The 10444-nt window shown below is 38.9% G+C and overlaps 1 protein-coding gene across 2 annotated transcripts in view; it reads left to right on the plus strand.

The window, feature by feature from the left end:
• The window catches only part of usp6nl (USP6 N-terminal like), a 200431-nt gene that overhangs the window by 120773 nt on the left and 69214 nt on the right, over nt 1-10444 (plus strand). For both annotated transcript variants that reach the window (XM_043714082.1, XM_043714083.1), the window contains 2 exons: nt 3777-3825; nt 8932-9052. In XM_043714082.1, coding sequence (XP_043570017.1) covers nt 3777-3825; nt 8932-9052 — 170 coding nt within the window. The remainder of the gene's footprint in view (nt 1-3776; nt 3826-8931; nt 9053-10444) is intronic.

Genomic DNA, 10444 nt, shown 5'->3' on the forward strand with positions numbered 1-10444 from the left:
GAAAGAATTAGGGGATTTACCGAGAAATTACTGAGAACCTACTGAGGAGTTTTACTAAGAGAGTAATGAGAGATTACTGAAGGGATACTGATGTGATTTACTGAGAGATTACTGAGGAGATATCATGAGAGAGTACAGGGAGTGTACTAAGGAGATTTATTGAAACAGTACTGAGGAGAGTTCCTGAGAGAGGTCTGAGAGAATACTGAGGAGATTTGCTGAGAGAGTACTGAGAGTACTGTGGAGATTTACTGAGAGAGCCGTGAGAGAGTACTGAGGTGATTTTCTGAAAGAATACTGAGGGGATTTATTGAGAGACAAATGAGAGAATACTGAAGAGATTTAGTGATAGAGTATTGTGGAGGTTTACTCAGAGTTTATTGAGTGAGTACTGATGAGATTTACTGAGAGAGTACTGAGGAGATTTGCTGAGAAATAATGAGAGAAAACAGAGGAGAATTAGTGATAGAGTACTGTGGAGATTTCTGGAGCGATTAATGAGTGAGTACTGAGGAGATTTCTGGTGAAAGTACTGAGATGCATTGCAAGAGAAGAAGAGAGTACTGAATAGATTTACTGAGAGAGTACTGAGGGAATTTTCTGAGAGAATGCAATGAGAGTACTAAGGCAATTTACTGAGACAGTACTGAGGAAATTTACTGAGAGAGTACTGAGGAGATTTACTGAGGGAGAACTCTAACAGTCCTGAGATGATTTACTGGGAAAGTACTGAGGAGATTTATTCAGAGCATACTGACAAAGTATTGAAGGGATTTACTGAGACAGTGCTGACGATATTTAGAACATAGAACAATACAGCGCAGAACAGGCCCTTCGGCCCTCGATGTTGCACTGACCTGTAGACTTTTCTCAGCTCGTCCCCCTACACTATCCCAAAATCATCCATGAGCTTATCTAAGGATTGTTTATATCTCCCTAATGTGGCTGAGTTAACTACATTAGCAGGTAGGGCATTCCATGCATTCACAACACTCTGCGTAAAGAACCTACCTCTGACGTCTCCTTTATACCTTCCTCCTAATATCTTCAAACTATGACTTCTTGTACCAGTCAATCCTGCCCTGGGGAAAAGTCTCTGGCTATTCCTCTCATTATTTTGTACACCTCGGTCAGGTCTCTTCTCTTCCTCTTTCTCTCTAGAAAGAAAGTCCGAGCTTATTCAACCTTTCTTTGTAAAGCAAGCCCTCCAGTCCAGGCAGCATCCTGGTAAACCTTTGCACCCTCTCCGAAGCCTCTGTATCTTTCTATAGCAGAGCAACCAGAAGTGGACACAGTATTCTAAGTGTGGTCTCACCAGGGACTTGTAGAGCTGCAGCAAAACCTCACGGCTCTTAAACTCGGTCCCCCTGTTAATAAAAGCCAAAACACCATATGGTTTTTTTTAACAACTCTATCTCCTTGGGTGGCAACTTTGAGAGATCTATTTACTTGCACACCCAGATCCCTCTGTTCCTCCACACTGCCAAGAATCCTGTCTTTAATCCTACATTCAGCATTCGAGTTCGACCTTCCAAAATGCATCACTTTGCATTTATCCAGGTTGAACTCCATCTTCCATTTCTCAGCCCAGTTCTGCATCCTGTCTATGTCGCCCCGCAGCCTGCATTAGCCTTCTATCGATGACACCTCCAACCTTTGTGTCATCTGCAAATTTACTAACCCACCCCTGAACCTCCTCATCCGAGTAATTACAAAGAGCAGAGGCCCAAGAACAGAGCCCTGCGGGACCCCATTCAACACTCCTCCAGGCAGGATACTTTCCATCTAAAACCACATTCTGCCTTCTGTCAGCCAGCCAATTCTGAATCCAGATAGCCAAATCTCCCTGTATCCCATACTTCCTGACTTTATGAATGAGCCTACCATGGGGAACCCTATCAAATGCCTTGCTGAAGTCTATATACACCACATCCACTGTTCGACTGTCATCGACCTGTCTTGACGCCTCCTCAAAAACTCAAACGATTTGTGAGCCATGACCTGCCCCTTACAAAGCCATGCTGACTGCCTTTAATCACACTATGCTTTGCCAAATAGTCATAAATCCTATCCCTCAGAATTCTTTCCAAAACTTTGCTGACCACAGACATAAGACTGATTGGTCTGTAATTGCCAGGGATTTCCCTATTACCCTTCTTGAAAAGAGGAACAACATTCGCTTCCTTCCAATCCTCCAGTACGACACCTATGGAAAGTGAAGAGGCAAATATCCTCGCCAGCGGCTTGGCAACCTCCTTTCTCACTTTCCGGAGCAGCCTAGGATAAATCTGGTCTGGCCCTGGGGACTTATCATCTTAATGTTTTCCAAACTTTCTAGCACATCAGCTTCATCAATCATGATCTGGTCAAGACTGTATCCCAGCTCCTCTAAGTTTTCATTTACAACAAGTTCCCTTTCCTTGGTGAAAACCGAAGCAAAAACTCATTTAGGGCTTCCCCTATCTGCTCAGACTCCGCACAAGTTCGCTAGCATAGCTTGACTTTTCTATTTCCGTTGACCTACTACTGAAACCTTCACCTTTATTACCTCTAAACTTGACTGTTCCAACACACTTCTGGCTGGTCTCTCTCACTGTGCACTTTGTAAGCTTGATGTCATCCAAATGCAAGTCCTTTTCTGCCAACTTTGTAATCACTGATCTTGATTGGCTCCCAGTCAAACAGGGTCTTGGTTTTGAAATATTCATGCTAGTTTTCAAATTTTCCCATGGCCTTAGCTGCCTATTTTTGCACTCACCTTCAGACCTTAGAATATACTTGTGTATTCCTCGTCATAATTTCTCCATCATTAATTCCTGTGTCTTCAGTTATCTGGGCCCCAAGGTCTGGACTTCCTCACCACTCCAACTCTCTGTGCGCCTCCCATCTTTTCTTTAAGACAGTTCTTAAAACTTACTGTTTTAGTCTAGGTTTTGGACATGTGATGTAATATCTGCTGTGTGATTCATGTTATAATACCCTTTATTTTATAATACCATTGTGAAACATCTTGTATTTAATTACTTCCATGCGTCAAAAGTACTGTAGGAAGTGTAAGTTAAAATTACACCAGAAATTTCATATGCTAATATGTTGGCTGACTATCTGCTATTTTGTCTTGTCTGCACATATGAATTTAGATATTGTGTTTATTTAATGTGTCACTTGGTGGTTAATAATGCTACAGAATAGTATTTTTGTGGAATTTCTAGACATGTGAGGATCTGCATCCAAGAATACCAGTGGTCTGAGGGACTCAGTGAGGCCATGTGACAGTGGCATCAAAGATGGAATAATTAAAGTAATAATAATAATGAAAGCTGATGGTAGCAAGTAGTGAAATATCTTCTCCAGGACTGCTTGAAGAAATAACAAAGATGATTTGGTATTATTAACTAACAAATAGAAGAGATGCCATGATGTTTTGGATAGATTTTAAGATGCGTATACTCAGTGTCAATTATTTGCAAGGTTAAGTTCAATAACTTGCGTTCTTTACTTTTCTCTAAAGGTTTCTGTCTTAATGTCTTCTGTTGATTGCTATGCTAGATACAATTAGAAAGATGAAATTTGAATGTTGGCTGTTCAAGAATCACCCAGAATTGTTTCTTGTAAATGTCCAGAGTAGCACTTTGCTTCTTTATTTAGCCACAGGAGCCTTTACATGCACAAACATATCTTTAGAATTGAGGAAGATGTTGTGAATCAATATGTTTATATTCAATATAGCTGAAATCAAAATTCATAAGTAATTAGTTTATATTTTTCTTCTACAGGCAACAAGCTTTGTTCCACGTTTTAGCTGCTTATTCCATGTATAACACGGTATGTTTCTTAGTCGTCTGTATTTTAGATGAGATTTCGAAGCAAATTGTTCCTTTTCTGGTTCATATTGATTTTCTGAAAGATATGATATGTACAATGCTTTTGTAATGAAACTAATAAAGATGATTTTCATGATGCACAGTTATAATAAAGTGATTGCTGAAATGCCTGATTTTGAAACAATGGTGGTGTCAGGGAGAATATAATTCAGTGTGAAGAATGTTTGAAAGATATTAAGTTTTTTTTTAGTATTTAAACTTTTTGAAAGAATTTAACCCTGCCAGGTGAAAATTCATTGTGAACATAAAATTCTTCAATTGTTCTTCAGTAATCATGCATTAAAACATGTCACTGCTATTTGTTTTGTGGAGTGACAATGGGACACAATCTTCTGAATTTTAATCTATTTAATTCATTAACTTCGCAAATATGTTGTAAGTGAACATTAGCAAGGTACATCTAGCACAGAAGGACCTCACTCAACCTAACTGATCCATGTCCATATTTATGCTCTGTACAAGCCTCTTTATCCACCCCTACAGACAAAGATAATGCTCATCAATAGATCAACTATCCTTTCCCCCATCATGTCTATCCAGCTTTCCCTTAAAATGCATCCATGCTATTTGTATCAATACATTCATGTTTCACCAGGTTGGGGTTGCTAATGAAAAAGGTTATGATTATGCATACTGAATTTCCCCACTGTCCACATCCCTGGGATTACCACTGACCAAAAAACTCAACTGGACTCACCACATAAACATAGCGGCTACAAGTGCAGGTCAGAGACTAGGGATACTGCATCGAGTAACTCACCTCCTGACACCCCAAATTCTAAAGCCCAAATCAGGAATGTGATGGAATACTTGCCAGGATGGGTGCAGCGCCAACAACACTCAAGAAGCTTGACACCATTCAGGACAAAGCAACCCATTTGATTGGCAGCGCATCTAAAACATTCAATACCTCCACCACTGGCGCTCAGTAGCAGCAGTGTGTACTATCTACAAGATGCACTGTAGAAATTCACCAAACATCCTAAACAGCATCTTCCAAATCCACGACCACTTCCATTCAGAAGGACAAGGGCACAGGTCCTTGGGAGTACCACCACCTGTAAGTTCCCCTCCAAGGCACTCACCACTCTGACTTGGAAATATGCCGCCGTTCCTTCAGTCGTTGGGTCAAAATCTTGGAATTCCCTCCCTACTGACTTCGTGGGTTAACCCACAGCAAGTGGATTGCAACAATTCAAGAAGGCAGCTCACCACCACCTTTTCAAGGACAAATAAGGATGGGCTATCAATGCTGGCCATTCATTGACACTCAAGTTTGACAAATGAATAAAAAAAGTGGTTCCACACCTTGGCTGCATTTTTTACTAACCAGGTTTCTCATGAAATCTATATTGTTTTTGTTAATGGTTATTTATATGGCTCCAACTCTGGTCTCCTTTGCAAGTGGAAATGCCAGCTCAATATCTAATATATCAAACCTTTTCATAATTTTAAACAAATTTAACTGGTTTACCCTATCTATCATAAAAAAATCCCCAGCCTGGTCAGTTTCCCTGAAGTTCAGTTCTGCTATCGTTACAATAGTTCTTTTTCACCTTTACCAATAGGCATGGGTGCAAGGCCTTTCTTATGATAAAGAGGCCAAAACGTTCACAGTGTAATAAATGTTATAATTACATGAGTTTAGCATCACTCTGTTATAGATCAGTCTCTCCAGAAATAAGCCACAGTGCTTTGTTGCCTTTTTTTATGCTCTTATTAACTTGTGTCACTATTTGGGCTGTATGCTTCAGACACTTGTTTGTGGCCCACATATTATTCCTACCAAAATGTTTTTACCTCTCGGTAATCTAGCACACAGATAATTAAGAAATCTAATGGAACGTTGGCCCTTATTTCAACGGGGTTGGAGTATTAGAGTAGGATAATCTTACTATAACTGTAAGAAGTGCTGGTGAGACCACACCTGGAGTACTGTGAGCCGTTTTGGTCCCCTTACTGAAGGAAAGATAGTGTTACATTGGAGGCTGTTCAGAGAAGGTTTACAAGGATAATCTCCAGTATGGAGTGATTGCCTTTGGAGCAAAGGATTCTCTTCACTAGAGTGTAGAAGAATGAGAGGTGATCTCATTGAAACATATAGGATTCTTAAGGGGCTTTTCAGGATAAATGTTGACAGGATGGTTTACCTCATGGAAGTGTCTAGGACCAGAGGGCAAAGTCTCAGAATAAAGGGGCACCAATTTAAGACTGAGTCAAGGAGGAAATCCTTCTTAAGGTTGAGAGTCTTTGATGCTCCTTTGCCACAGAGAGGTGCCGGGAGCAGAATCCATCTATATATTTAAGGTTGACAGAGATTCTTGATCAGTAGAGTGAGAAAGGACAGGAATGTCAGAATCAATCATGATCCTATTGAATGGCAGAGCAGGCTCAAGGACCTAAATAGGCTACTTTCGTTCCTATTTCATATTGCCTTATGGTATAATCTATGTTGAAATTCTTTTGTCAATTATGTACCTATTTTGCTAATTTATTCATGTTTTATTGAAGACCTCTCCTTTGTTAACTACATCCCATATTTTGGTTCCATGTGCAAATTTTGAAATTGTGCTTCTGTTTTATGAGCCCAAGTCATTTACGCAAATAGTGAACGACAGGGATTCCAGTACCAATCCATATGGATCACTACTTAGGACTACTTGCCAATCTGAGTAACTACATTTAAACCTAACTTTCAGTTTGGAACCAGCTTTCTATTCAACTTGGCCCCTGATTCCTTGTGCTTTGACCTGGTCAATAATCCATTATATAGCTCCTCAACTGTTTGAAAATCCAAATATATTATGTTTGCTGTGTTTCCTTTATTTTTCGTTTCTATTAATTCAAAGACTTCATGAAGGCTCATCAAGTCTAGTGCCCCGTTTTGCTTCTCAAACTGTTTTTCAGTTTCTAGAAGTTTTTCTATTGCATCTTGGATTGAAAATTCCGTTATCTTCCCTGTCATCGGATGAGGTTGCCATGAAGGACACTCGTCTTTAATCTCTCCCCTTGTTTGAGGCGTGGTGACCCTCAAGTTAAATAACCATCAGAGGGCTCTATTGAGAGAGCAGTCCTATGGTCATATGACAACTTTACTGAGATATTAGTGGATCATTTCATTCATTTGTCTCTGTGAATTATATTATCTGTCCCTCCATCTCCTACAACTATTCCCTTTTTCACAGAATTTTAAATGCAGGTAATAGTGAATTGGCATTGAATATGTGTGGATACACTTCTCTAAGCAGAGGATTTTATTCTCATTAGTCAACTATATATGAATATACCAAGAACGATCAGGAATAGACCATTTAACCCCTCGAGCTTTCTCAGCCATTTAATAAGACCATGGCTTATCTGATCATAAATCCACATTTCTACCTGCGCTAATCTTTCATCCCTTCTTTGCCAGAAAGCATCTATTCTGCCTTAACAATATTGAAAGATTCTGCTTTCACTGCTTTTTCAGAAAAAAAACACTTACAAAGAGTCTCAGCTCTACCCAAGAAAAAATTTTGCTTAACCTGTTTTAAAAGGGCAACTTCTAAATTTTAAACAGTGACCGCTAGTAATAGATGAATAGATGTGAGAAGGAACATCTTCTGCACATCTACCCTGTAAAGACCCCTTAGTGTGTCATATGTTTAAATCAAGTCTAAATCTTCTAAAGTCCTGCAGATACAAATCTGGTCTGTTAAACTTGTCCTCACAAAACAATCCATCCATTTCAGATATTAGTCTAGAAAGCCTGCTTTGCTGTTTCTAAAGTATCTGTATCTTTCCTTAAACAAGGTGACCAGTACTGTATAGAGGACTTCAGTTGTGTTTTCACCAATGCCCTATCTTACTGAAGCATAGTCTCCCTACTTTTGGATCTAATTTTTCTTGCAACAGATGATAGCGTACTATTACATTGCTGTACTTGTATAATCTCCTTTTGCGGTTCATGCTTTAGGATATACAGATCCTACTGCAACTCCGAGCTCTATAATCTCTCACCTTTCAGGTCATTTTTTTTTATTCTTCCTGCTAAAATGAACAATTTTGCATTCTCCCACATTTTGCTCATTGTTTGCTCAATTAACCTATCCATATCCTTTTGTAGATTCCTTCACAACTTCCAACCAATCTTTGTATCATAAGCAAATTTAGCAACTATACCTTTGGTCCCTTCATTCACGTAATGTATATAAATTGTAAAGAGTTGAGGTCTCAGTACAGATACCTCTCACACACCACTTGTTTCAAGCAACCTGAAAAAGATCCATTCGTACCAATTCTGTACTTCCTGTTAGCCGGCCAATCTCTATGCTAATATGCTGCACTCCCCAACCCCAACATGAGCTGTAGTTTATCAATTAACCCTGTTTCCCACGTGAAATATCTTTGTATCTTTTTGAATTTTTTTCTAACTTTGCTTCAATCATGTTTGGAGTGAATGCTGAGAAAAAATTAAGGTTTCTGTCATTTTGCTATTATTATCTATCAGCTTATCATACCTAATTCCTTTAATGGCACCACTGTTATCCTTGTGTTTCTTTGTTTGTAATTATTCAGTATTGTGCTATTTTTTATGTTCTTCAGTAGTGTAATATTATAGTTTTCCTTTGCCTTCCTTTATTAAATTAATTTCAGACTTGTCAGAACTTTTCAACAGTTAAATATGCCACCCTTTGTAAATCTGGTTCTCTATAGCTAGAAAATATGTCCATTTTTGCACTGCTGCCTTTTAGCAGAAGTTCATATTTTGACAGTCATTAACACATCTGGTACCTCTGTTACATTGTCTGCAGAAACAGGTTTTGCAAACTCCTGCATTTTCTAATGTCTTGATTACAGGGTATGCATTACATTTGAAAAGGAAGTTAACGACTGTTCCCTTTACATTGGGACCCTTTCTTAATGTATCTCTTTCAAATTATGATGAATGATTTAATTCCAAATAAAATTTTATAAATTAAATGTCAAATCTCATTAATTTCCTTAAAAATAATGAATAAATTCCATCTAAGTAACTAGTTTACTTTTTCTTTTCATTCAATTACAGGAAGTAGGTTACTGCCAGGGAATGAGTCAGATCACTGCACTGCTTCTTATGTATCTGAATGAAGAAGATGCCTTCTGGGCACTCGTGAGATTATTGTCTGACTCGAAACATAGTATGCATGGTAAGATATTTCCAGATGTGCTAATTTTGTTTTTAGAAGATGTGTTTACAATAATTCAGGAAAAAACATAAATGACCTTATTGAGCCAACTTTGAAGCTTTTGTCTGCATTATATGTAGTGGTTCACTTCCTAAGATTGTATGTGAAAGCACCCTGATACCATGCTTTTAAATGTGATCTCTTGTCTGATTAATGGTGCCCTTCAATGTATTTGCCACACATCAAACATTTCTCTTTCTCAACAATAACATGATTCTTGTGCTCAGTTTCCACCTCATTAGCCTCCACATCTGCTAGATAATCATCTGCATTTTATATTACTTTAAATGTGATCTAATGTCCCTGTCTTTGCAATTTCTTATTAAACCATAATGAATGGCCATTAGTTTCTTTCAAACATTGTTGAGGGCACCATTCTTTAAGTAAAGAAAGCAATGCATTTATTTGTGCTTTCTTTAGTCTCTACAATCTTTGTTCTGTCACTGGACACATTACTTTTCTCAAATTATATCATTTACTGTTGAAAAGCCATGGGACACAACTAAAAAGTATATTTATCCATTCCTTTTGTTTTCTATCCCTGTGTTTGAGGGTTGGGCCATTAACTTCTGCAGGATGGCTTACCAGGAGATACTCTCGCTCTAACCATGAGCCATCAAGCTTTGTGGAAGGATTTACATGCTGATAATCAGCATGTTTGACCAGGTTACAAGTACACCTTCCATGGCAAACAAGTCCTAACATGTGACTTGAACCTGGAGCTTCTGGTCCAGAGGTAGGAATGCTACCTCTGGACCAGAAGGAATAAGCTTCATGAGGTACAAGTGCAAATAGCCCTGTGGAAATAATGTACTGTCATTAATTGAAACAAAGCTTGAATGTTTAAGGACTGGGCATTTGATATTCACTATACTAAATATTCAGAAAAGACAAGTATGGAGAGAGAAGGTGGGTGACAGTTCTGGTTAAACTGGAAATTATGGCAACAGAATTTATGAAATGTGTTCTGGAGAACTTCCTCGTCCACTTTGTCATTGGTTCAACGAGGAAGGAGACTTTGCTAGATCTGGTGCTGGAAAATGCGATGTATAAAATGGACGATAAGACATAGCAGAATTAGCCTGCTCTGCCGTTCAATCATGGCTGACATGTTTCTCAACCCCATTCTCCTGCCTTCTATAGCCTTTGATCCCCTTACCAATCAAGAACCTATCTATCTCTGCCTTAAATACACTCATGATTTGGTCTCCACAGCCCTCTGCAGCAAGGGGTCCTACAGATTAACCACCCTCTGGCTTCAGAAATTCGTCTTCCCCTCAGTTCTAAAGTGTCATCCCTTCACTCTGAGGCTGTACCCTTGGGTCCTACTCTCACACTCTCTCACACTCTCTC

This window comes from Chiloscyllium plagiosum, chromosome 23 (assembly GCF_004010195.1).
Source record: "Chiloscyllium plagiosum isolate BGI_BamShark_2017 chromosome 23, ASM401019v2, whole genome shotgun sequence".
NCBI classification, from domain to species: Eukaryota; Metazoa; Chordata; class Chondrichthyes; order Orectolobiformes; family Hemiscylliidae; genus Chiloscyllium; species Chiloscyllium plagiosum.